This window comes from Pseudophryne corroboree, chromosome 4, assembly GCF_028390025.1.
Source record: "Pseudophryne corroboree isolate aPseCor3 chromosome 4, aPseCor3.hap2, whole genome shotgun sequence".
NCBI classification, from domain to species: Eukaryota; Metazoa; Chordata; class Amphibia; order Anura; family Myobatrachidae; genus Pseudophryne; species Pseudophryne corroboree.
Genome location: NC_086447.1, coordinates 871,909,709 through 871,937,060, shown reverse-complemented (window position 1 = coordinate 871,937,060; position 27,352 = coordinate 871,909,709). Strand labels below are relative to the sequence as shown.

General features: G+C 48.1%; 1 protein-coding gene across 4 annotated transcripts; it reads left to right on the top strand.

Annotated features, from left to right (window-relative positions):
* Positions 1-231: 231 nt before the first annotated feature.
* Positions 232-27,026, top strand: LOC134910584 (putative nuclease HARBI1). Of its 4 annotated transcripts, XR_010176236.1 has the most exons (5): positions 232-1,183; positions 1,406-1,771; positions 2,685-2,744; positions 12,201-12,365; positions 26,873-27,026. XR_010176236.1 is itself a non-coding variant. In XM_063918796.1 (4 exons), the coding sequence occupies exons 1-3, from the start codon at positions 457-459 to the stop codon at positions 2,702-2,704; spliced, it is 1,113 nt and encodes a 370-aa protein (XP_063774866.1). In that variant the 5' UTR covers positions 232-456; the 3' UTR covers positions 2,705-2,744; positions 26,873-27,026. The 4 variants fall into 4 exon arrangements, 3 of the variants coding, with proteins under 3 accessions (XP_063774866.1, XP_063774865.1, XP_063774864.1); XM_063918796.1 differs by lacking the exon at positions 12,201-12,365; XM_063918795.1 differs by lacking the exon at positions 26,873-27,026 and having other exon boundaries at positions 12,204-12,856.
* Positions 27,027-27,352: the final 326 nt, after the last annotated feature.

Below are 27,352 nucleotides of genomic sequence, written 5' to 3'. Positions count from 1 at the left end.
ATGGTGTACTCTCTGCAGTTATCTTATATAAACAGGGAGAACAGAATAAAACGTCTTCTCTCCAGCTGCAATATTGGAGAAATGAGGTTTTATGTTTACTAAAGAGCCCAATATCTGACATGGGAAGTTATTCAAACGATCTACAATATCCTGCAGAGAGCTGATGAGATGGTATATCCCAACACCCCCCACATGAATAATGATATTGGTACAGCCCACATCACTTCTTTCCACTTTGAACGGAACTGGTCACGCTTGTCCCAGGGGGTTCCAGGAGCAGGACTTCTCTCCTGAGGCTGCTGATCGGTTCCAGCGACGTCTCTTTGTTTATATCATTGGGGATTTTTTTTTATTGCAAACTTGGGGATTTTTTAGAACAATAATTTTATTTTTCTTGTGTATTTGGTGACTGGTACCATTCACTAGCAGGGTCTGGCTGTACATTACAGTGCATCAATGGAGGAAAGCATGGTGATGGAAGGAGAGGATGTGGCTGTCCCTTCTGTGAGTGATGCTCAGGAAATGCCTCCATCTGTTGAGTCGGCGCAGGTCGCAGTACCGCGGCCTCGTCTATATCGCACAAGGCAATTGCTGGATGGTGTGCCCGAGGCAGAGGTGATTAAACTTTACCGCCTATCCTCGCACGCAATCTATGCGCTGTATGACATCTTGGAGCCCGACCTGGAGCCGCGTGTGGCCACGAACCACGCAGTGCCCGGCCTGGCCAAGCTGCTCGCGTCTCTGCACTTTTTTGCATCCGGACGTTTTCAGCCAACGGTCTCCCTAATCGCCGGCTTTTCCCAGGCCACGTTTTCGCGCTCTTTGTTCCAGGTGCTAACGGCTTTAAGGAAACACACCACGGACTTTATAAAATTCCCGCAATCCGACAGCGAGTGGAGGGAGATCAAATCGGATTTTTTTTCTATTGCCGGCATGCCAAATGTTTTGGGGGCGTTGGATTGCATGCATGTGGCACTCACTACGCCGCGGCAAAATGCGGAATGTTTTCGGAACCGTAGAGACTTTCACTCACTAAATGTGCAGATGGTGAGTGACGCCAATCAAAGAATTCTGAATGTTGTGGTGGGGTTTCCCGGATCTACACATGATTCTTATATTCTGCGCCAGTCTGCTCTGTTCCGCCAAATCGAGGAAGGGTCAGTCCCATACGGTTGGCTGCTTGGTGAGAGCAACATTTTTATGTTATAGTCCCATTATAGCTTCATATGTAATAGTCTGCAAGTTGCAGAAACTGGTGCAATTCTAGCGTTTTAGGCCGTAGATTTAAAGCGGCAACAATAAAGGCAGAACCAGGTTGATTGCCGCTTTAAATCAATGCCCTAATACACCAGAATCGCGCAGGATGTTTATCCTATTTTAACTTGTTCCTTTTTTCCCCCCCCAGGTGACACTGGATATAGAAGCCGCACCTGGCTGTTAACGCCTTTGTCGGAACCTGTTACTGCCGCCGAACAAAGTTACCAATCAGCACACGCAGCAACGAGGGGTGTTGTCGAAACGACCTTCGCTGCCCTTAAGAGCCGGTTCCGCTGTCTGGACAGGTCCGGCGGTGCGCTATTGTACTCTCCTTCAAAGGTTTGCGACATAACTATCGCGTGCTGCATTTTGCACAACATTTGTGTGGCAAACAATTTGACGGTAGAGATTCATCCCAGTGTTTATCAGGAAGAGGATCTTTCTCCGGTGGTAGTAGATACCAGGGATCTAGGCGGCCAGGTCCGGCGTCGTGTTATAGAAGATTATTTTTCATGTGAGTATTGGATTTATTTTTTTATTTAAAAATTTATATTTGTATTTACATGTTAGGCTTTTTTCAGGTGTGGTATGTTTTGTTGACATAATGTGGACATGTTTAGCATGTCTTCGTTGACCATGTCAACACTGATGAAATGTTGACATGCTCAGATGTCAGCAAAACTGTGGATCCCAGTCACTTACCTACAATCCGCTCTGGTGGTGCAGTGGTGTTTTCTAGCTCATGTTCTGTTCCAGTATGCTAACCCTTATCCGTCAACCTAACCTTCCCCCTGATGGCTAACCCTAATGTCGGCATTTAGCTTGTCAACTGCTGACATTCTGATGTCGACATCTTGACTGGCAGCATTGTGAATAATGACGTGGTAACACCCCCCCCCCCCCCTCTCTATTGTTTACTTCAACATCACCGGCTATATGACCTGATTCAAAGATGGCTGCAGATCTCTGTCTACCTCCTCACATGCTGGGGGATGCATTGAATTGAGCTTTACTCCTGGCAGCGTAGCCGGTCTGTGATGTCAGGTGGTCCCCCGCCATTTTTTTTAAATCAAAGCGGCTGCGTGTGACGTCACCCAGCCACCCCGAAAACGCTTCCTGCTAGCCTGCGAAACGCCACGTCGCCGCCTCACGAACGCCCACCACCGTCAATTATCTTGTGGCCGCATCCTTCCAGGATGTAGCCGCAAGGAAAATGGTTGCGCACTGCGGCAGGTGCGCAGACCAGATGCGCAGTCCATCTCTGAATCAGCCCCATAGTAGTTTTTTTCCTTTGAGATATCGCAGAAAACCCTCAAACAAGCTGATTTATCATAGAATGGGCCAGAGGAAGCCTGAGGTGGAGACCTGTTCTGGGACATGCGCATGTGAAATAACCTTATCTTTCTTTTCTCTTCTTTTTGTGTTAGCTTCCCTCCCACCATCCTGAACTCACCGGCCATTGATAGATGATTGCAAAACTAACAAAGGTAACTTTATATTTTCAATTATAAACTTAATTATGTATAAAATGAACATATCCTATAAGTCGCCACAGTAGTCCTACAAAACAGACACTCCTAAGGTGCGGCATATAGTGGCTGACGGAGAGAAGCTGTTCTTATGCGTAACAAGACACTGAAAAGGACAGTGATCTAGAAGGCCACATTACGGTCCAGTAGAACTTGGTCAAGTCAGAAATAAAGTATAACGCAAACATAAGCAGTAACAACAGGAAGATAATTCCATTAATGCAAGGACATGTGACTGTTCTAATATCCAGACACACCAGAGACACGCTGGGCCGGTGTCTGTGTTCTTGTAGAACACATCAGCCGCCTCAGCTACACACAGGCTGCTTTCAGATACCTTGGTGTTTGTTGTGAATGAGCCAGTTCTGGGTGTAGGGTCGTGTATCCATCTGGTATATAAAAGGCAGGTCCTGTTGTCTGAATCTCAATACAAATAGACATGTAAATTGGTAACACCCAGCCCCCGTGCTCACACGTTCCTGGACACAGAGAATGAGGGGACACGTGTCCTGGCTGATGGCTGATACAGTTGGTCTTTAACAAAACTACCTTACTTCTCTATAACCATTATTTCTCTGACGTCCTAAGTGGATGCTGGGACTCCGTAAGGACCATGGGGAATAGCGGCTCCGCAGGAGACTGGGCACAACTAAAGAAAGCTTTAGGACTACCTGGTGTGCACTGGCTCCTCCCACTATGACCCTCCTCCAGACCTCAGTTAGAATCTTGTGCCCGGCTGAGCTGGATGCACACTAGGGGCTCTCCTGAGCTCCTAGAAAAGAAAGTATACTTTGAGGTTTTTTATTTTCAGTGAGATCTGCTGGCAACAGACTCACTGCTACGAGGGACTAAGCGGAGAAGAAGCGAACCTACCTGCTTGCAGCTAGCTTGGGCTTCTTAGGCTATGTGGACACCATTAGCTCCAGAGGGATCGAACACAGGCCCAGCCTCGGTCGTCCGGTCCCGGAGCCGCGCCGCCGTCCCCCTTACAGAGCCAGAAGCAAGAAGATGGTCCTGGAAATCGGCGGCAGAAGACTTCGGTCTTCAACAAGGTAGCGCACAGCACTGCAGCTGTGCGCCATTGCTCCTCATGCACACCTCACACTCCGGTCACTGATGGGTGCAGGGCGCTGGGGGGGGGCGCCCTGAGCAGCAATATTAAACACCTTGCTGGCATAAAACTCACATAATATAGTCTTAGAGGCTATATATGTGAAAAATACCCCTGCCAGCTATCCATAAAAAAGCGGGAGAAGTCAGCCGGAAAAGGGGCGGAGCTATCTCCCTCAGCACACTAGCGCCATTTTTCCCTCACAGCTCCGCTGGAAGGATCGCTCCCAGGCTCTCCCCTGCAGTTTCAAGACTACAAAGGGTAAAAAAGAGAGGGGGGGCACTAAATTTAGGCGCAGTAGTATACATATAAGCAGCTATAAGGGAAAATCACTCAGTTATAGTGTTAATCCCTGTCTTATATAGCGCTGTGGTGTGTGCTGGCATACTCTCTGTCTCCCCAAAGGGCTTTGTGGGGTCCTGTCCTCAGTCAGAGCATTCCCTGTGTGTGTGTGTGGTGTGTCGGTACGGCTGTGTCGACATGTTTGATGAGGAGGCTTATGTGGAGGCGGAGCAGATGCCGATAAATGTGATGTCACCCCCTGCGGGGCCGACACCTGAGTGGATGGACTTGTTGAAGGAATTACGTGAAAGTGTCAACTCCTTACATAAAAGGTTTGACGACATAGCAGATGTGGGACAGCCGGCTTCTCAGCTCGTGCCTGCCCAACTGTCTCAAAAACCATCAGGGGCTCTAAAACGCCCGCTACCTCAGATGGCAGACACAGATGTCGACACGGATACTGAATCCAGTGTCGACGACGATGAGACTAATGTAACTTCCAATAGGGCCACACGTTACATGATTGAGGCAATGAAAAATGTGTTGCACATTTCTGATGTTACCCCAGGTACCACAAAAAAGGGTATTATGTTTGGGGAGAAAAAACTACCAGTGGTTTTTCCCCCATCTGATGAATTAAATGAGGTGTGTGAAGAAGCGTGGGCTTCCCCCGATAAGAAACTGGTAATTTCTAAAAAGTTACTAATGGCGTACCCTTTCCCGCCAGAGGATAGGTCACGTTGGGAAACATCCCCTAGGGTGGATAAAGCGCTCACACGCCTGTCAAAGAAGGTGGCACTACCGTCTCCGGATACGTCCGCCCTGAAGGAGCCTGCTGATAGGAAGCAGGAGGCTATCCTGAAGTCTGTATATACACACTCAGGTATTATTTTAAGACCGGCTATTGCTTCAGCATGGATGTGCAGTGCTGCAGCTGCGTGGTCAGATTCCCTGTCGGAAAATATTGATACCCTTGACAGGGACACTATATTGCTAACCATAGAGCATATTAAAGACGCAGTCTTATACATGAGAGATGCACAGAGGGATATTTGCCGGCTGGCATCTAAAATAAGTGCTATGTCCATTTCTGCCAGGAGAGGGTTATGGACTCGGCAGTGGACAGGGGATGCAGATTCTAAAAGGCATATGGAAGTTTTGCCTTATAAAGGTGAGGAGTTGTTTGGGGATGGTCTCTCGGACCTCGTTTCCACAGCGACAGCTGGGAAGTCAGCTTTTCTACCCCATGTTCCCTCACAGCCAAAGAAAGCACCGTATTATCAGGTACAGTCCTTTCGGCCCCAAGAAGGCAAGCGGGTTAAAGGCGCGTCTTTTCTGCCCAGAGGCAGAGGTAGAGGGAAAAAGCTGCAGCATACAGCCAGTTCCCAGGAACAAAAGTCCTCCCCCGTTTCCTCTAAGTCCACCGCATGACGCTGGGGCTCCACAGGCAGAGCCAGGTACGGTGGGGGCCCGTCTCAAGAACTTCAGCAATCAGTGGGCTCGCTCACGGGTAGATCCCTGGATTCTTCAAGTGGTATCTCAGGGGTACAAGCTGGAATTCGAGACGTCTCCCCCTCGCCGTTTCCTCAAATCTGCCTTGCCAACAACTCCCTCAGACAGGGAGGCTGTGCTAGAGGCAATTCACAAGCTGTATTCCCAGCAGGTGATAGTCAAGGTGCCCCTCCTTCAACAAGGACGGGGTTACTATTCCACAATGTTTGTGGTACCGAAACCGGACGGTTCGGTGAGACCCATTTTAAATTTGAAATCCTTGAACACTTATATAAAAAAATTCAAGTTCAAGATGGAATCGCTCAGGGCGGTTATTTCAAGCCTGGACGAGGGGAATTACATGGTATCACTGGACATCAAGGATGCTTACCTGCATGTCCCCATTTACCATCCTCACCAGGAGTACCTCAGATTTGTGGTACAGGATTGTCATTACCAATTCCAGACGTTGCCGTTTGGTCTGTCCACGGCACCGAGGGTATTTACCAAGGTAATGGCCGAAATGATGATACTTCTTCGAAAAAAGGGAGTTTTAATTATCCCGTACTTGGACGATCTCCTGATAAAGGCTAGGTCCAGGGAGCAGTTGTTGGTCGGGGTAGCACTATCTCGGGAGGTGCTACAACAGCACGGTTGGATTCTGAATATTCCAAAGTCACAGCTGGTCCCTACGACACGTCTACTGTTCCTGGGGATGGTTCTGGATACAGAACAGAAAAAAGTGTTTCTCCCGGAGGAGAAAGCCAAGGAGCTGTCATCTCTAGTCAGAGGCCTCCTGAAACCAAAACAGGTGTCGGTGCATCACTGCACGCGAGTCCTGGGAAAAATAGTAGCTTCCTACGTAGCAATCCCATTCGGCAGGTTCCATGCAAGGACCTTTCAGTGGGACCTGTTGGACAAGTGGTCCGGATCGTATCTTCAGATGCATCGGCTGATAACCCTGTCTCCAAGGACCAGGGTGTCTCTGCTGTGGTGGCTGCAGAGTGCTCATCTTCAAGAGGGCCGCAGATTCGGCATACAGGACTGGGTCCTGGTGACCACGGATGCCAGCCTTCGAGGCTGGGGGGCAGTCACACAGGGAAGACACTTCCAGGGACTATGGTCAAGTCAGGAGACTTCCCTACACATAAATATTCTGGAACTGAGGGCCATTTACAATGCCCTAAGTCAGGCAAGACCCCTGCTTCAAAACCAGCCGGTACTGATTCAGTCAGACAACATCACGGCAGTCGCCCATGTAAACCGACAGGGCGGCACAAGAAGCAGGATGGCGATGGCAGAAGCCACAAGGATTCTCCGATGGGCGGAAAATCACGTGTTAGCACTGTCAGCAGTGTTCATTCCGGGAATGGACAACTGGGAAGCAGACTTCCTCAGCAGACACGACCTCCACCCGGGAGAGTGGGGACTTCATCAAGAAGTCTTCACGCAGATTCCAAGGCGATGGGAACTGCCACAGGTGGACATGATGGCGTCCCGCCTCAACAAAAAGCTACAGAAGTACTGCGCCAGGTCAAGAGACCCTCAGGCGATAGCTGTAGACGCACTAGTGACACCGTGGGTGTTCCAGTCAGTTTATGTGTTTCCTCCTCTTCGTCTCATACCCAAGGTGCTGAGAATCATAAGAAAAAGAGGAGTGAGAACTATACTCATTGTTCCGGATTGGCCAAGAAGAGCTTGGTACCCGGAACTTCAGGAACTGATCTCAGAGGACCCATGGCCTCTGCCGCTCAGACAGGACCTGCTGCAGCAGGGGCCCTGTCTGTTCCAAGACTTACCGCGGCTGCGTTTGACGGCATGGCGGTTGAACGCCGGATCCTGAAGGAAAAGGGCATTCCGGAGGAAGTCATCCCTACGCTGATTAAAGCTAGGAAAGAAGTGACTGCAAATCATTATCACCGCATATGGCGAAAATATGTTGCGTGGTGTGAGGCCAGGAAGGCCCCAACGGAGGAATTTCAGCTGGGCCGTTTTCTGCACTTCCTACAGTCAGGGGTGACTATGGGCCTAAAATTGGGTTCCATTAAGGTCCAGATTTCGGCTCTGTCGATTTTCTTCCAGAAAGAACTGGCTTCACTGCCTGAAGTTCAGACATTTGTTAAGGGAGTGCTGCATATTCAGCCCCCTTTTGTGCCTCCAGTGGCACTTTGGGATCTCAACGTGGTGTTGGATTTCCTAAAGTCGCATTGGTTTGAGCCACTTAAAACCGTGGATTTGAAATATCTCACGTGGAAAGTGGTCATGCTGTTGGCCTTGGCTTCGGCCAGGCGTGTGTCAGAATTGGCGGCTTTGTCATGTAAAAGCCCTTATCTGATTTTCCAAATGGATAGGGCAGAATTGAGGACTCGTCCCCAGTTTCTCCCTAAGGTGGTATCAGCTTTTCATTTGAACCAACCTATTGTAGTGCCTGCGGCTACTAAAGACTTGGAGGATTCCAAGTTGTTGGACGTAGTCAGGGCCCTGAAAATTTATGTTTCCAGGACAGCTAGTGTCAGGAAAACTGACTCGCTATTTATCCTGTATGCACCCAACAAGTTGGGTGCTCCTGCTTCGAAGCAGACTATTGCTCGCTGGATCTGTAGTACGATTCAGCTTGCACATTCTGCGGCTGGACTGCCGCATCCTAGATCAGTGAAAACCCATTCCACGAGGAAGGTGGGCTCTTCTTGGGCGGCTGCCCGAGGGGTCTCGGCTTTACAACTTTGCCGAGCAGCTACTTGGTCGGGGTCAAACACATTTGCAAAATTCTACAAGTTTGATACCCTGGCTGAGGAGGACCTAGAGTTTGCTCATGCGGTGCTGCAGAGTCATCCGCACTCTCCCGCCCGTTTGGGAGCTTTGGTATAATCCCCATGGTCCTTACGGAGTCCCAGCATCCACTTAGGACGTCAGAGAAAATAAGATTTTACTCACCGGTAAATCTATTTCTCGTAGTCCGTAGTGGATGCTGGGCGCCCATCCCAAGTGCGGATTGTCTGCAATACTTGTATATAGTTATTGTTTAACTAAAGGGTTATTGTTGAGCCATCTGTTGAGAGGCTCAGTTATATTTCATACTGTTAACTGGGTATTGTATCACGAGTTATACGGTGTGATTGGTGTGGCTGGTAAGAGTCTTACCCGGGATTCAAAATCCTTCCTTATTGTGTCAGCTCTTCCGGGCACAGTATCCTAACTGAGGTCTGGAGGAGGGTCATAGTGGGAGGAGCCAGTGCACACCAGGTAGTCCTAAAGCTTTCTTTAGTTGTGCCCAGTCTCCTGCGGAGCCGCTATTCCCCATGGTCCTTACGGAGTCCCAGCATCCACTACGGACTACGAGAAATAGATTTACCGGTGAGTAAAATCTTATTATATACCTTACAGGTCTGCATACCTATTGTTACTGATCTGTATACACAAGGAGCTGGTTTCAGTATTATTATATAGCTTTGGGTGCAGGAGGGAGCTAAGGCTAATCCTCTCCCTCACTCTAATCCTCCCTCCCCACAGCCTACACCTAACCTTCCCCCTGCAGCCTAAACCTAACCTTCGCCCCCAGCAGCCTAACCCTAACCTACTTGGGATTCTTATGTTGCTGATTCCGGCGTCTGTTTTCTGACAGGTGTCGGGATTCCGGCGCCGGCATTCTGACTGTCGGGATCCCAACTACATCCCCTATGTAACAGGGTGCTGCCACAGTAAATATTGTGCTATTTAATGTGGGGAAAGGAGTGAATCAGGCAATATTATATAAGGAAAAGGGAAAGTTTCTTTGGAATCCCTCTGGGGCCAGTGGGGCCTGATCAGAGATAGACGCAAACTCGTTTGTCGCGCAGTTGAGCGATTACCAGCAGTCTGGCGGCTTCAGAGAGGACTCATTCCCAGAGTGATTGACAGTAAGGGACCTTGTAACCAGCCGCTGGGATTCAAAAAGCTGCTGGTGGACGTCTCAATACTAAGCCGGGCGGTAGCGACATTTGTATATTCTCTCACAGCCGCTATGTAACAAATTTTAGCTGTGAATGCATTTATCTACATCTCTGAATCAGACCCAGGATACACAAATGGTGAGTGTACTGTATAACAACATATGGCTCAGATTTATCAAGCCTTGGAGAGTGATAAGTTGCACGGTGATAAAGCCCAACCAATCAGCTCATAACTGTCATTTTTCAAACACAGCCTGTAACATGGCAGTTAGGAGCTGATTGGCTGGTACTTTATCACCGTGCAACTTATCACTCTCCAAGACTCTATTTACCCTTTTTATCAGTCTAGACTCTCACAGCTGGGGGGGTGCTAGGAGGGTAGGGGAGATTAAAATGATCTTCTATATAATAGCCCAGAGTGACTGTGTGTATAACGCTGGGAGTGGCTAGGAGCTCTCATTGGGTTAGTGACAGGTCTATCACACCCAGTCCACAGCTGAATGGGCGAGAAACGCCCTCCCACACAGGTTACATCCAATGGGAGGCTCTGCCCTTGGGCTGCTGTGTCTTCCCAGAGCAGGATTAACAATGGGGCTGATGGAGCTGCAGCTCCAGGTCCACACCCCAAAATAGGCCCACTGCTTCTGCAGCAACATATCCTCCAACAATGAACACACAAAAATAGCTACAAATTCGAAAAAGGGGTGTGGTCACGGATAAAGTGCCGTGGCCACGTCCCTTTTCCAATACTTTCAATGGAAGTTTGAAGAGCCAAAAATCGGTACAGGCCATAAAAAAAAAGGTTCTGTACCTGCCAAAAAGGTACAGCTGGAGGGTATGACACTGCATCTGCAGAAAATCTCTGCGCTGTAGATAAGGGGAAAAAACAATCCTTTTACTGCAGCGTCCTATGTCCTGCTGCCAGTCCGCCTGCCCCCTCCTGTATCAACAATCCCCACTCCCTAGCCACGGCGCAGGTGGAACAAAAGCTGCTGCAGCCACCGGCATAGATGTTTATGAAAGCAGCGCAGAAGGCTTTCATAGCCCTCCCTTCGCCACATACTCTCTGAGCCCCGGAGCCTCCTCTGCGCGTGATGTCACAGAAGTGCCTCCCCGCCACAGCCGCACCCAGAGGCCCTGACTCCGCAACACAGCACCTGGGCTGCCGGCCTGGAAGCCCCGAGATGTCTAATGTAACGGATAGAGTGGGTGATATCGTGGAGGGTAATGTCTGGACGTTGAATCAATGTAAAAGGTGACAGTGCTGTGCAGTGCAGTGTCACAGACACTGCACAGCACTCTCACCTTTTACATTGATTCAGCCAGTCAGTCACTTCTGCCAGGCAGTCACTATTGTTAGCGCCGGTGTCCCAACGCCGCATTACAGGGAAGTAGACGCACTAACTAAACTACAGCTCCCAGCAGCCCTTAGCGCCAAAGCATTCCGACGAGTCTTCGGGAGAGCCACTGCCAAAGGGAGGACAGCAGCTTAGCTGCTTCCAGTAGGAGAAGCATTACCTGCCCCTCCCTCACGCGCAGTACCTCCGGGCCCCATCTGCGGCACCCCCACCATCCGCGTTGGCTCCGGACCCCCTCCCCCAACCGCAGCGCCCGCCCCTCCCCCACCCGCGGCACCACCGCACCCGCCTGTCCTCCATTCGCGGCACCCCCGCAACCGTTTCTCCCCCACCCGTGGTGGCTCCGGACCCCCAGCCGCGGCACCCACGCACCTGCCCCTCCCCCACCTGCGGCACCACCGCACCAGCCCCCCCACCCACGGCACCCCCGCAACCAACTCTCCCCCACCCGCGGCACTCCTGGACCCCCTCCCCCATCATCGTCTCCCCCGCACCCGCCACTCTCCCAACTACAGCACCTACCAGGTGATTCATCGTGCCCTGCGTGCACTGTTCACGCCGTTGCAAGGGGCTTTGACCCCCTTTACCATTGCACACCCTTTGTCCGTGCCATATTTAACCACTCACACAATTATGATTGGAGGTAATACTCCATATAATATAAATATTGCACGCCACAAGGGCGTGCAAGGGTTAAGGGGACGTAGCCCCTTATGACGGTGTGAAGAGCGCCAGTAGGGCACGATGAATCAACTAGTTATTAATAAAAGCTATGACATTGTTCCATTGTTTCCTGATTTCTCTGTAACTCCAGAGATTGTGACATAGTGGGGGAGTTATATCAAAGCCTGGAGAGTGATAACGGGGGAGATTTATCAAAACATGGAAAGAGATACAGTTTAGAGAGAGAAAGTGTCAATCAATCAGCTCCTTTAAAAAAAAAATTTTAAGCACAGCCTGTAATATGAAGGAAGATGGTTGGTATTTTATCTCTCTCAAAGTTTTGATAAATCTCCCCCTAAGCACTCGCCAATCAGCTCCTAACTGTCATTTTACAAGCTGTGTTTGAAAAATTAGAGTTAGGAGCTGATTAGTTTGTACTATACTGTATCTCTCGCTTTGATAAATCTCCTCCAGAATAACTTGTTGGTTCTTACGCTTTTGGCCATCTCTCCTGAACCATATACCTGCGCTGGGACTGTGATATGTATGCTGTATTAATTGTAATTATGTGTAATTCCAGTAGTGCTGCCAACCATAAAGAATTAATTGTGGGTTCAAAGTGTGTAAGAGAAAATCCGGATCAGCCAAGCCTGGAATATCCTGTCTGTCGCCATGGTTTCAGCTTCCCCGCCAGTATCGCACACGGATCGAGGCCTGTATATATGTTATGTATCATATGCTAAAGGTATTAGCGTGGTTGAAATTGATAGACGATTCTGAGGCTCCAGAGCTGTTAGTGTCCTGCGTCACATAATCATAGAACCGTGTAAATATATGGAGAATTTGGTATTGGATATGTCAGTTCTGTCTTTTAACTGCTGAAAATTGTAGATAGTGCCCTGTTGGTCGAAAACAGGTTTTATTGGCGCTGTGTGCTCATTGTCCCATCCGGCAACTGAGGTTGCACCGCTGTGCGGCTATATAGTGGGAAGTGTGACGGGTGGTGGTGGGTTCAGGATCCACAGTAGTACATAGTGTTAACTGAGCAACGGGATTTTAATTCACTTTATATGTCATCTGTTGTTCTTCACTCGGTGGATTTTTCCTATTTCACATTTTTTTCCGGTTATGTTTTGTGTCACTTTTTTATATTTCACCTTTGTTTAATTGTTTGTACATTGTGTCAGTGACAGCGTTTATCATTTCTATGCATTTCTAATAAAGTATGTTTTTTTTACAAATAATTAGTCAATAATTGACGTTTATTCTGTCCATGAGTGTCCTATAGGGAAATTTCTTTAGGTTTGGAACGTCTACCACTCCAATAATCTGTGTTTCATATAATATTCCTGACCGTTTCTGTATTCTTTTTGTATGTTATGCTAGTTAATACATTTAGATCAAGACTTTACAGTCCGGTTTGAATGTATGCAACACAATTTCTGCATTGCTTGGTGCGGTTATAACCCTTTGTTTCTGTAAAGTGGTGTTCCTGCTGGGTTATTATAGTCGTGCGTCGCACCCTGCACGTTTTATAGGTTTAAAAATCCGCCCTACCCTTTTTCCAGAGCACCATTGGAGAAGCGCACCAGCATATTTCAGAGATGCAGGCGCACCCTGGGCCTGATTCTGATTTGGATATAAAATCCAAAACATAGCAACTGTTTACGTGGGAAAAATCATACTGTACTGCGGGTGAGGCAGGTGTAACATGTGCTGAGAGAGAGTTAGATGTGGGTGGGGTGTGTTCAAAGTGAAATATAAATTGCAGTGTTAAAATAAAGCTGTCTAACATCTGTGGGCTACATGCGAGAGCAGCCGGTATTTACCCTGCACAGAATAAATATAAAGGTGCTGCAACATGGTTTGTTCCAGATACAAAGTTACTTGCACTTTTTGCTTTACTTCCAAATCAGAATCCGAGTCTCTTCTCCACCCCAGCCCCTGATGATGTCACCACTCGTCCAGCATTAGAAGCCATTATAGTGCACGGCACGACAATCTGAGGGGCCTCCCACTGTCTGAGGCCTAATCCTACAGATGGGATCGGTATAAAATACCTCCAATCAAAATCCCGACGTTCAAAATCCCGACACCAATTGACCGATGGTCAAAATCCCGACAAGCTGAAAATACCGACAAGGTCAAAATACCGACATGTAAAATGCCGACAGGTCAAAATACCGACACACGTTTTCTTGTTGTTTTTTGTGTGTATGTCGACATAAGTCAACATGGACACCATATAAAGTGTACCGCGTCCCCTCGCTACGCTCGGCACACTATTATATTCCCCCTCCAGGTTCACTGGGATGGTAAAGTATGAACAAGTCGGTTTCAATGAAAAAAATCATGAAAAACTCATGTCGGTATTTTGACCTGTCGGCATTTTACATGTCGGTATTTTGACCTTGTCTGTACTTTAAATGTCGGGATTTTGACCTTGTCGGGATTTTGACCATTGGTCAATTGGTGTCGGGATTTTGAACGTCGGGATTTTGATTGGAGGTAAACTGACTGCATCCCCTTCAGATGCAGCTTACACTGAGAGATCTGCTAGCATTCACTTCATTGCTCAGCAACGTCAGTAAGGTGCAGTGATGGCCCTGTGTCATACTTGCCTACCTTTCTGGAATAGCTGGGAGGCTCACGCATATTGGGTGGCGCTCCTGGCCGCCCAGAAAAGTGGGCAAGTGTCCGGAGGCTGGAACCATCCAGCCTCCTGCTGCTGTCTTATCATATGTTATTTCTCTGCCTCCGTTGTGGGCCCCCTTCTCTCTGGCGGCACGTAAACTCTGGCATAGTACCAGAGTCTACTGCGCATTATTATTATCCTTTATTTATATGGCGCCACAAGGGTTCCGCAGCGCCCAATTACAGAGTACATAAACAAATAATCAAGCAGGAAAACAGCAACTTACAGTTGACGACAATATAGGACAAGTACAGGGTAAATAAACATAGCTACATCACCAGATGACACTGGAATAAGTATCAGGTGGCAGAAGACTGCTGGATTTGGTGCAGTTGAAGATTATTAAAGTAAGAGAAAGGATAAGCACATGAGGGAAGAGGGCCCTGCTCGTGAGAGCTTACATTCTAAAGGGGAGGGGTAGAAAGACAGGGGTGACACAGACGGGGTACATAGAGAGCGTGGAACAGAGGGTTAGGATGAGATTTGGCTGGGTTTGGCGAAGAAGTGGGTCTTGGGAGCCCATTTGAAGTTTTGTAGAGAGGTGGAGTGTCTGAGGGGGAGAGGTAGGGAATTCCAGAGAATTGGAGCAGCACGTGAAAAATCTTGGAGATAGGAGTGGGAGGAAGTAATCAGTAGGCAGGAGAGTCGGCGTGCATTAGCAGAGCGAAGAGGAAGGGTGGGAATGTAAAGGGAGATAAGATCAGAGATGTAGATGGGAGAGGAGTGGGTGAGGGCTTTGTAAGCGAGTGTGAGAAGCTTGAAATGGATTCTAAAATGGAAGGGGAGCCAGTGAAGGTCTTGTAGGAGAGGAGAGGTGGACGTAGCGCGTTTGGTGAGGAAGATGAGCCGGGCACCAGCATTGAGGATAGATTGGATGCGCAGGTCTCTGGGAACATGATGTACGCACCTTGTTCCCAGGAACATCTAGAGTGCGCATGCAAAAATTACTTGGAAATGGCTGCAGCGGCCATTTTCCAAGTGATTTGTGTCCGCACTGCATGGTCACTGCCGCAGGACTCCGGAGGGGTAAGTATAATATATGGGTGCCGGGTGTGCGGTGTGGGCCCCCCTGGACTCAGGGGCCCGTGTGCACCGCACCCATTATAGAAACGCCTATTCCTTGGGCACCACTCTGATTGGTGGAGAGCTAAATGGATAGCCGCATCCGTTCACATTAACTGATGATGTAATTTGCATTAAATTGTGTCGTGGCTCCGCCCCCAACTTCACAAAGCTACGATGACACAATAGTGTTGCGCCCCCCCCCCCGCCCCCAACTTCACAAAGCTACGATGACACAATAGTGTTGCGCCCCCCCCCCGCAACTTCACAAAGCTACGATGACACAATAGTGTTGCGCCGCCCTCCCCAAACCCCCTCCCCCCTCCTTCTCAGACTTGCCCACCCCCACCACACCATGCCCACTTGCAGTGCTGGCCCGGCAAGTAATGCCCTACGTGCAGCTTCTATCATACTTGCCTACTGTTGAAAAAGCATTTCAGGGAGAGTGTAAAAGTAACACCTATAAGTGCAGTGTTTTCCTACATCTGAGAGGTGTGTCATAAAAAAAGGGTTTTTTGTTTACTTATTGTAAAATCCTTCACTGATTCCATCTGGGGACGCTGCGTCTGAACTGATGGGTTAGAGTGTGTGCGAAGGGAGCTTTGGCACAGGACCTATGAAAAACCAACTCCTCCCCCCTCTAACCCCTCCCATCTCCAGCTTGACTAGTAGATTACCTCAGTTAACGTTTAGCAAAGCCGGAAGAGGCAGACAGAATATAACCAATAAACCAGACAAAAATACGGGGGGGATGGCAGCGTCCCCCAGGTGGAATCAGAGAAAGAAATTTTACGGTAAGTAAACAAAAATCCCCTTTTCTCTTAAACCATCTGGGGGACGCTGCGTCTGAACTGATGGGATTTCCTAAAGCAAGCTAAATAGAGGCGGGAGAAACAGACGGCAGAGCCATTTGTAAAATTTGACGCCTAACAGAGGCAGTCTCCAAACCAAACGTATGAAAACAGTAAAACTTGGTGAAAGTATGCACGGAAGACCAAGTTGCCGCTCTACACAACTGCTCAACTGAAACACCACCACGAACAGCCCAGGAGGCTCCAGCAGCTCTAGTCGAATGAGCCCTCAACGAGTCAGGAACAGGTGATGCTGAAGAAACATAGGCCTGCCGAATAGCAGAAGTAACCCAACGTGCCACCGTGTTTTTAGAAGCTGGCCAACCACGTTTGGGCGCATCAATTAAAACCAACAAGGTGTCCGTACGACGGAGAGATTCCATACGGGACAAATAAATGCGTAAGGCTTGAACCACATCTAATAAGGCCAAATGACAATCCTTTCCAGAAGACTCTGGAACAAACGCTGGAAGCACTATGTCCTGATTCATATGGAAAGCCGACACACCTTTTGGTAAGAAGGACAGCTTCGTACGTACGACTACTCGATCGTCGTGAAAAACTAACACAGGTGGTCTGCAAGAAAGTGCCGCTAACTCTGAAACACGCCTGGCCGAAGCAATGGCCAAAAGAAAAACAACCTTCAGAGTAAGAAAACGTAATTCAACAGTTTCTAGTGGCTCAAACGGAGGCTTCTGAAAATCCCAGGGTGGAACCGGAGGAACAAACTGAGGTTGAATCCTGATTACACCCTGATGGAATGTCTGGACCTCTGGAATGAGAACCAATCTTTTCTGAAAAAGTACCGACCATGCCGAAACATGACTCTTAAGGGAAGACAAACGTAGTCCTTTAATTAGACCATCCTGAAGAAAGGACAACAGACGAGGTAAACGAAAGAGGTGCGGCGACAACCCACGTCTTTCACACCAAGCAATGTAGATACACCGTACTCTGTGATAAATACGAGAGGTGACTGGTTTCCTAGCCTGAAGCATAGCTTGTACAACTGGTCGAGATGACCCTTTTGACCTTAAAATGCTGGATTCAAGAACCATGCCGTCAAAGCCAGACGATTTAAATCGTAGTGATGACAAGGACCTTGTAGAAGTAGATAGGGTCGCAGAGGTAGGACGGAACGGTTCCTTGGTCATCATGCTGCGGAGAAAAGAGTACCACAGACGACAAGGCGAATCTGGCGCTACAAGAATGACTGGGAGACCTTCTCTCCGAATGCGTTGAAGTAGGCGCGGTACCAAGGGGAATGGCGGGAACATATATCCCAGGAGAAAATGCCATGGAGCTGTCAAGGCATCAATCAGCGTTGCTTGAGGATCCTGAGTTCGTGAGCCATACTGAGGTAGCTTTCGGTTGAGACGAGACGCCATGAGGTCGATGTCGGGTGTTCCCCACAGAGATACTAGGGTCAGAAAGACTTCTTGATGAAGTTCCCATTCTCCCGGATGTATCGTGTGACGGCTTAAGAAATCTGCTTCCCAGTTGTCCACGCCTGAAATGTGAACTGCGGAGATTGTTGGAATCCACTGTTCCGCCCACTGGAGAATATGGGCAACCTCCTTCATGGCTCTCCAGCTGCGAGTCCCGCCTTGTTTGTATATGTAAGCCACCGCTGTGGCGTTGTCTGATTGAATGCGTACCGGATGACCTTGGACACTGGTTTGTACCTGAATCAGAGCATAATGACTTGCTCTCAACTCTAAAATGTTGATTGGTAACTTCGATTCTTGACCGTTCCAGAGTCCCTGGAAGTGTTGAGATTGAAACACTGCCCCCCTACCGATTAGGCTGGCGTCCGTGGTGATCATCACCCAAGACCAAACAGTGAACGGTGCCCCCTTGGTTAAATTTGGACTGTGAAGCCACCAATGGAGAGACTGCCGAGTCTGAGCCGACGGCCGGCACAATTGCAAGTCCAGATGTGGACCCGTTTGATTCCACAAGCCCAAAATCTGAGACTGAAGGGGCCGAGCATGGAATCTGGCATACGGTACCACTTTGAAGGTCGCCACCATCTTGCCCAACACCTGCATACATCGGTGAACTGAGACCCTCGGCAATTGTAACAGGGAGCGGACTCTGGATTGCAGATCTTGAAGTCTGTCTTGAGGTAGAAAAACCTTCTGACTTCTCGTGTCGAATAGGAGACCTAGAAAAACCATCTCCTGAGAGGGGATCAAGGAAGATTTCCGGAAATTCACAATCCATCCGAATGATTGTAGAGTGTCCGTGGTGAGTTGCTGATGAAGTTCCTGTGACGGAGCTTTTAGCAACAAATCGTCCAGGTAAGGAGTAATGTTGACCCCCTGACATCTGAGAACTGTCACTAAGTGACCCAATATTTTTGTAAATACTCGAGGGGCCGTGGAAAGACCGAACGGAAGAGCTTGAAACTGGAAATGCCAAGGACCGATTGCGAACCTCAAAAGATGTTGATGACCTGACATGGGAACATGGAGGTATGCGTCCTTTATGTCTATAGATACCAAATATTCCTCCGGTTCCATGACCGCGATGATTGAACAAATCGATTCCATTTTTAATTTTTGGACAGAGAGATACATATTCAGGCATTTTAGATTTAAAATAGGTCAAAACGAACCATCCGGTTTGTTTACGAGAAAAAGACTCGAGTAAAAGCCTTGACCCCGTTGTAGTTTGGGGACTGAATGGAGCAATTCTTTGTTAAAAAGTGTGGAAGTTGCCTGAATCAGTGCTTGTCGTCTGGAGGGATCGCATGGGAGAGGAGGGATAAAAAAAGCGGTCTGGAACAGGTTCCTCGAGATCCAAAATGTAACCTCGGGCTATGACCCCCGTCACCCACCAATCTGGTTGCGACAGGAGCCACTTTTCTTTGAACTGTAGTAACCGTGCCCCCACCACCAAGGATCCCTTCGGAGACCTCCCCGCGTCATGCGGCAGGCTTGACTGCCGGTTTGCGAGGTGCATGTGATCCTCTACCACGGTACGCAACTCTGCGTGGAAATCTTGAACATGCTTGAAAGGACTGGAAACTGCCCCTGCCTTTAGTATGAAAGGACCGAAATTTAGTTGGTTTCGGCTTTTGAGGAGCAACTGGAACAAACGGGCTTCACCACCCGTGGTATTAGAAATAATCTTCGGAAGTTCCGGACCAAAGAGGAATTCTCCTTCAAACGGAATGGCTGTCAATGTCTGTTTTGAATCAGAGTCAGTATTCCAAACACGAAGCCAGAGTGAACGTCTAGCGGTAACCGCTAAAGCAGAAACGTGATTGTAGTGAGGCCGAAATCAACAAGGCCTCACCAACATAAGTGAGAGCCTCAGAAATCTGCTCAGCTAATTGAATAGCCTCCGATGGGTCATCAGACTGCATGCCCGACACCACTTGCGCTAACCAGTCATCTACGGCTTTAAGGACCCAGGCACCAGCGAGGACTGGACACAGAAAAATTCCTGATAAGGCAAACATGGATTTAAGAATCGCCTCCAATCTTCCTATCCGTTGGATCTTTTAACGTCACTGATTGTACCAAAGGAATTACTGTAGCCTTCGCCAGGTGAGAAATAGGAGCATCCAGCTTTGGTGCTGTTTCCCAGAATTTGGTGTCCTCCTCTGCAAACTGAAACCTTAATTTTTTAGGAGCCTGAAAGCGTGAATCCGGCTTAAGCCAAGGTTCATTCAAGGTATCTGCAAAATGTGTATATGAATGAAAGACAGCTACTTGTCTCTTCTGTCGTTTGAAAAAGGCCGTTAAAGTCTCCGCCTCGACCGTATCTGGGAGATTAAGAGTTTGAAGTATGGCTTCGATCAATAACCTGACACTTGAATTTGTAGACAATTCCTCTTCTTCCCAAGCGGAAGTATCCTCCCACTCAGAATCCAGTTCATCCTCTTCCAAAGGAGTGACCGAATCCAAAGGTGGAAAGGTGATAGCGGGCAGCGGATGCTGTCTCTTAGTGGCCGATGAGCCCGAAGTAGTCACAATTTTGTTAATAGACTGCGCTATATCCGAAAGACATTTGCCCAGATATCTCGCCCAAGGTGGTTCCTCAGCAGATTGACTAGAATCAGTACCTGACAGGAACTGACGCAAATCCGCAATAGCATCGGCCATGTTCCTGGCCCAAAGTGGAATAGACTGATCTACAGACCCACCAGACTGTTCAACAACAAGCGCCCCAGAGCATGCAGTGCAGAGAGAACCTGGATCCATGTTACCCTTAGAGAGTTTGGATCCGCACTGAGGGGGTAATTCCAAGTTGATCGCAGCAGGAAATTTTTTAGCAGTTGGGCAAAACCATGTGCACTGCAGGGGAGGCAGATATAACATGTGCAGAGAGAGTTAGATTTGGGTGTGGTGTGTTCAATCTGCAATCTAATTTGCAGTGTAAAAATAAAGCAGCCAGTATTTACCCTGCACAGAAACAAAATAACCCACCCAAATCTAACTCTCTCTGCAAATGTTATATCTACCTCACCTGCAGTGCACATGGTTGTGCCCAATTGCTAACAAACTTGCTGCTGCGATCAACTCAGAATTACCCCCCTGAGAACAGGCAAAGTAAGCAGCGGAGCCTGCCTTCCCCTTAGCAGATTTGTCCGGCTTATTGGCCATACTGCTGTGGTAAAGTATCAGCAGTGTCCTAAGAAGTAAACACACAGTACTGCTGAACTAAAAACGGTAACTTCTTACTCCTGTCTGTAGACCTAAAACTCCCTGTATAATGAAAAAGGGGGAAGAAGCGGGGCTAGTATAGTAACAGAGCCTCTACTGTAATATTAAAAGGTAGGAACAGTCACACAGTATACTTGCAGTAAGCTGATCCCCGAGCTGAAAACCCCCTGATATGTGTGATCCGAAGCGCAGCATCCCCTGCAGTCTGCTTCAACGTGGATAAAATGGTGCCCGTAGATGAAACCTGCCCCCACAGACTGAGGTGGGCGGCATATTAACATCCCCTGAACGGGAGACGAAGGCGAGTAGCCGTGCTTCCCCTTCTGTTTCCGCCGCGGCTGGACGGTCTCCTTCATGAAGCGGAACTAAATGCAGACCGGCGCTAGAGGAAGGCGGAAGCAGCGTGCCGCCTAGCTCACACTAATAGTGTCCGGGGATCTGTCCAACCGCTTCTGTTAGGTAGCGCTCAATGCCCCCCCCCCCCCCCCTGCTGCGGTATCCGTTCACATGGTCGACCATGTTATGGTCGACAGTCATTAGGTCGACCACTATTGGTCGACATTGACATGGTCGACACATGAAAATGGTCGACACATGAAAGGTCGACACATGAAAAGGTCGACATGAGTTTTTTAACTTTTTTTTCTTTTGGGGAACTTTTCCATACTTTACGATCCACATGGACTACGATTGGAACGGTAAAGTGTGCCGAGCGAAGCGGTAGCGGAGCGAAGGCACCATGCCCGAAGCATGGCGAGCGAAGCGGTACACTAATTGGGGTTCCCAGTCACTTTACACAAAAAACGACACCAAAAAAAGTAAAAAAAACTCATGTCGACCTTTTCATATGTCGACCTTTCATGTGTCGACCATGTGTCCATGTCGACCATGTCAATGTCGACCAATAGTGGTCGACCTAATGACTGTCGACCATAACATGGTCGACCATTCATACCGGAACCCTCCGCCGCACGTGCTGTATATCAGTCACTGCATGCTCTGCATACACAGAGCCACGCGCTTGCCTTTATATACACAATGTTATGGGGGGAAAACACAAACAGCCCAACACTGCTGTACAGCTTGTGGCTGTCGCATCCTGCCTGAATGTCTGCCTCCTCGGATCACCAGTCCTGATACAGGGAGCCCCAGTGACCATAGAGTGGTGACTTTCCCAGAGGCTGCAGAGAGCGGCTAAAAAACTAATAATACCCCTTTCACATCGCACAAATAACCCGGTACCGACACGGCATATTGCCGTGTCGAACCGGGTCAGTGTGCGATGTGAAAGCACACTGGCCGATTTAGCGGGTCGCCTGACCCGGTAAATCAACCCGGTAAAAAAGAAGGGTTTTACCCGGGTTGATTACCGGGTCAGGTGCGGTGTGAATGGGAGCCGTGTCGATGCGACACGGTTCCCATTCACAAGATAGGGAGAGGCGGCGCTGGAGATGAGCTCATCTCCCTACGCCGCCTCCACCCCCGCCCCTGCTGCTGCTGCGCGCTCCGTTGTTATGGCAACCGACCCGGTATATTGCCGGGTCGGAAAGCCAGCAGCGGAGTGCAAATGCCGGATCCCACCCGGTAAGTACACGTTTGTCTTACCGGGTAGGATCCGGCATTTGCAGTCTGAATGCAGCATAACTAACTACTCCCCACTCCAAATACACCTGTCACCTGGAAACAGGGACTTAGGATATGTTCAGAAAAAAAGTAAATCAAACAAAAGAAACCTAATTAAAATCTATAGTAAGGAACTGTGCCTGCATTCTCCAGCAACAAAACTTAAACTGAGGTAATCTACTAGTCAAGCTGGAGATGGGAGGGGTTAGAGGGGGGAGGAGTTGTTTTTTTATAGGTTCTGTTCCAAAGCTCCCTTCCCACACACTGTAACCCATCAGTTCAGAAGCAGCGTCCCCCAGATGGATGAAAGAGAAAAGGCTTATAGCCAAATGTAAATGAGCCCCAAAGCAGTTAGTAAGATCTACTTGTTAATGAAAAGACACTGATTCTCTTCAGGGCCCGCTCGTGTATTGTGTTTTACAAGTGGTTCCATATACTGTAAGTGGCCACGAAAAACCTTATTTAAAAATGCATGTAGCCATAGGGATCAATTGGCCTGAATCATGTTTGTAAGTAAAGCAAAAAAAGCAAGTAACTTTGTGTCTGGAACAAACCATGCAAGGGGAGCAAGTACATTTACATTTTTTCTATGCCGGGTAAATACTGGCTGCTTTTGCATGTAGCTGACAAATGCTAGACAGATTTATTTTTACATTTTACACTGCAATCTAGATTTCAGTTTGAACACACCCCACCCAAATCTAGCTGTCTCTGTGCCTGCTACATCTGTCCCACCTGTAGTGTAACATTGTTTTGCCCAGTTGCTTTCTTTTTTGCTTTACTTACTTACAAACATGAATCAGGCCCAATGGGGGTCATTCCAAGTTGATCGCTCTCTACGGATTTTTGCAGCGCAGCGATCATGGCAGAACGGGGCTAATCTGCGAATGCGTATGCACCGCAATGCGCAGGCGCGTCATACGAGTACACATGGGTTCGTTACCCAGCGATGGTTTCTACGACGATTCCACTCGTACGGGCGTTCGCAAGGAGATTGACAGGAAGAAGGCGTTTCTGGGTGTCAACTGACCGTTTTCCGGGAGTGGTTGGAGAAACGCAGGCGTGTCCAGGAGTTTACAGGGTGGGTGTCTGCCGTCAATTCGGGACACGAAAAGGCTGAAGTGATCGCAGCGGCTGAGTAAGTCCAGACATACTCAGAAACTGCACAAACTGTTTTTGCAGCCCTCGGCTGCAAATCCGTTCGCACACTTAGAAAGCGAAAATACACTCCACCGTGGGCGGCATCTATACGTTTGTACGGCTGCTAAAAGTAGCTAGCGAGCGATCAACTCGGAATGACCCCCAATGTGTCTTATAACCATTGCAGGGAAATGGCACTGATGATCCCATTTGAATGTACAGTGGGGGTCATTCCGAGTTGATCGCTAGCTGCTTTCGTTCGCTGCGCAGCGAACAATGTAGTTTCACACAAGGTTTAGCGAAGCTTTTCAGTCGCACTGCTGGCCGCAGAGTGATTGACAGGAAGTGGGCGTTTCTGGGTGGCAACTGACCGTTTTCAGGGAGTGTTCGGAAAATCGCAGGCGTGGCTGGGCGAATGCAGGGCGTGTTCGTGACGTCAAAACAGGAACTGAATAGTCTGAAGTCATCGCAAGCGCTGAGTAGGTCTGAAGCTACTCTGAAACTGCACAAAATTATTTTGTAGCCGCTCTGCGATCCTTTCGTTCGCACTTCTGCTAAGCTACAATACACTCCCAGTGGGAGGTGGCATAGCGTTTGCACGGCTGCTAAAAACTGCTAGCGAGCGATCAACTCGGAATGACCAGCTGTATTCGGTATATATCTGATTTATTTTTTTTCCCAAAAAATTATAACAGCTACACAATGGGGGTAAGGGACAATTAGGGAGATTTCTAGACTCTTCAGGGAGTCGGGGTGTTTGCTGCTTTTTCATGGAGTCTCCCAACATTCAGCGACAAGTATGCTTTTGTGAATATGGAGAACAGAAAATGAACATGTTTATTGGATTACATTTTGTTGTCACTGAATATAGATCATTCCTTTAAGTATTGTGAAGAATGCATAATAAATACATTAAAAAAAGGTGTAAATAATATACAGTGGGTTAATGTACAGGTTAAAATGCATTATGACAACACAATACCAGTTCTTTTTTAAGAACGTTAATTAAAAGAATCACAGGCCCAAGGATATAATAACAAAGACCAACCAATGAATTAAGAAACTGCAACTGGTTTAATAATATAATCTTACAGAAATTACCTATGGTGCAATTTTTCATTCGTAAAAAAGGGAGAGGGGAGAAGAAGGGGGAGAGACAGAGATGCATCAAGACAGGAGGAGGAGGCCCGTGCGCAGTCTCTGTCCAGGCCTCCTCCTCCTCTCTAGCCGGCAGAACAACAGACTCTCAACAACAGGTATCATTATAAGACCCTAGCGCTGTCTCAGAGTCTGGTGCGCTGAGGTACAGGTACATCACTGATAATCCGGCAAAGTGCTGGAACCAAGGGTGTCGAATTATCGGTGGTGTACCTGTACCTCAGTCAATTTCATTTAACCATCTGTGCTGAGCCATGGATAGACTTAGAACCTGGATCATTAGGGTGCCTTGAGCAATGGTGAATTTCCCATTAGGCACATGCCTAGGGGCGGCACTTAGATGCGTGTGTTGGTACTGTCAGATCAAAAAGTACCAGTAACTGCTAAGTATTTCCACTGTACTGTACCGGATACGGTCATTAGGTCGACAGTCATTAGGTTGACATGGAAAAAGGTTGACATGAGTATTTCACTTTTAAATAAAAAACTTTTTCATACTTTACGATCCACGTGGACTATGATTGGGAATAGTAACCTTGCCAGAAGCATGGCGAGCTAACACGATGCACTAATTGGGGTTCCCCGTCACTTTACGACGATAAAGACACCAAAAAATGTAAAAAACCTCATGTCGACCTTTTTCCATGTCGACCTTGGTCATGTCGACCTAATGACCATGTTGACCTAGTGACCATGTCGACCTAATGCATGTCGACCAATAGTGGTCTACCTAATGACTGTCGACCTAAGTGTTGTCAACCTAACGTACTGGACCATATACCATCTTGAATGGAGTGTAGACGGATAAGACATGCACAATGTGTATACATAACTGAAGATAAGAAATTGTCATGGTCGGTGGCTTTTTTCATTTATTCTATTAAATTTGTTATCATCAAATGAGTGCTTCTAACCAATCAATGAAAATAATAAAATTAGGCGGGGAATATTACTGTTGTGCCTAGGGGCGACCTCACCCCAATACCCACCCCTGGCCTTGAGGACCACATTTAGGAACCTCTGGGTTAGGGGATCATAGGGCGGAGTCAACCAACCAGGTCCAGAAAATGTCTAAATGGTAAAGATCTAGTGCGGGCTGATATAGTCCATTTGGTACATGTTGTTAATTGCACGATACCAGTTTAGTGAGTGTTGGGTTCGTTATGCCGATGGTTGGGATGCCGGCAGTCAGAATATCGCCCGTGACATCCCGACAGGGGGAAGGTAAGTATACTTACCTTCCCCCAATGACACCCTAACCCTACCCTCGTGCAGCCTAAACCTCACCCTCCACCACAGCCTACCGCCTAACCCTCCCCAGGGGTTCCAAACCCCCCTCCCCACAGCCTCAAGCTAATCCCCCTTCACCCAGCCTAAACATAAAATCACACCAACCCCCCTGTGGTTGCCTGTCCAGGGTGGCAGTAGTGGAACGATCAAGATTCCGTGTGTCTGTATTTCGACGCCAGGATTCTCTTCCCATTTGGGAATTCCGGCGCCGTCTTCTTCGCTGTGTCAGGATCTCGGCGTTGGTATTTTGACAGTCGGGATCCCGACCGAATCCCTTTAGTGCTGTAATGTGTAGTGTTCCAATACTGTACCCTTCAAATTTTTAAAATGTGCCCTCCCCAGTGATCAGCACCCTGCCCTGAAAAATCCTACAGTGCACACTATGAGGTAAATTTACTAAGGTGGGTATTTTTGAGAACTGGTGATGTTGCCCATAGCAACCAAATCAATCAGATTCTATCTATTATCTTCTAGAAGCAGCTAGATAAATGTTAAGTAGAATCTGGTTGCTATGAGCAACATCACCAGTTAAAAAAAAACCTCCCACCTTAGTAAATTTACTCCTATGTAAGGTGTTTCTCAAAGTTGAATGGATGTCTTGAGGTATCCAAATCTCTAGAGCGCCTTGAACAAGTGATGCCAGGTCACGGAATGGGATAGGAATTGTAATGTGATGGGTAAAGGGGCAGAGAGGAGATCTCCAGCGGGGAATGTGGCAGGAAATAATCGTCCTTTTTCTCTTTATTTTCCTTACTAGCGGCTCTTCAAGGATCTTGATTACGTGTCAGACAGCGGACCCACATAGAGGACCCCAAACCACAAAAGTGTGTGAAGACTATGGACCAAAGGAATGAATGCTCGATAGAAAATATTTTAGTAATTCTAGAGAATAAATCAATTTTTAAAGCAAATATTTGTGTTCTCATCGTTATTATTTACTGTTAAGAAATGTGATAAAATATTCAGAAATATAATACAGTGGCAATGAGCTGGCGCGTGCTTGTTAGCTCTTCATTGGAACTTGCTACAAATGATTCCTGCCACCTATCCCAGCACAACAGTATACAGAAAGCTGGGCTGGGGGGGTGTTAGGTTTAGGCTGCAGTAAGGGAGGGTTAGGGGTGGGGGACAGCATTCTCCCCAACACCTGCCAGGATTATAAACCGTGGGATGCCGTGGTCGGTATTCTGACCGCTGGCATCCCACCTGCCGGCATTTCAGCCCCAACCCGTGGCAG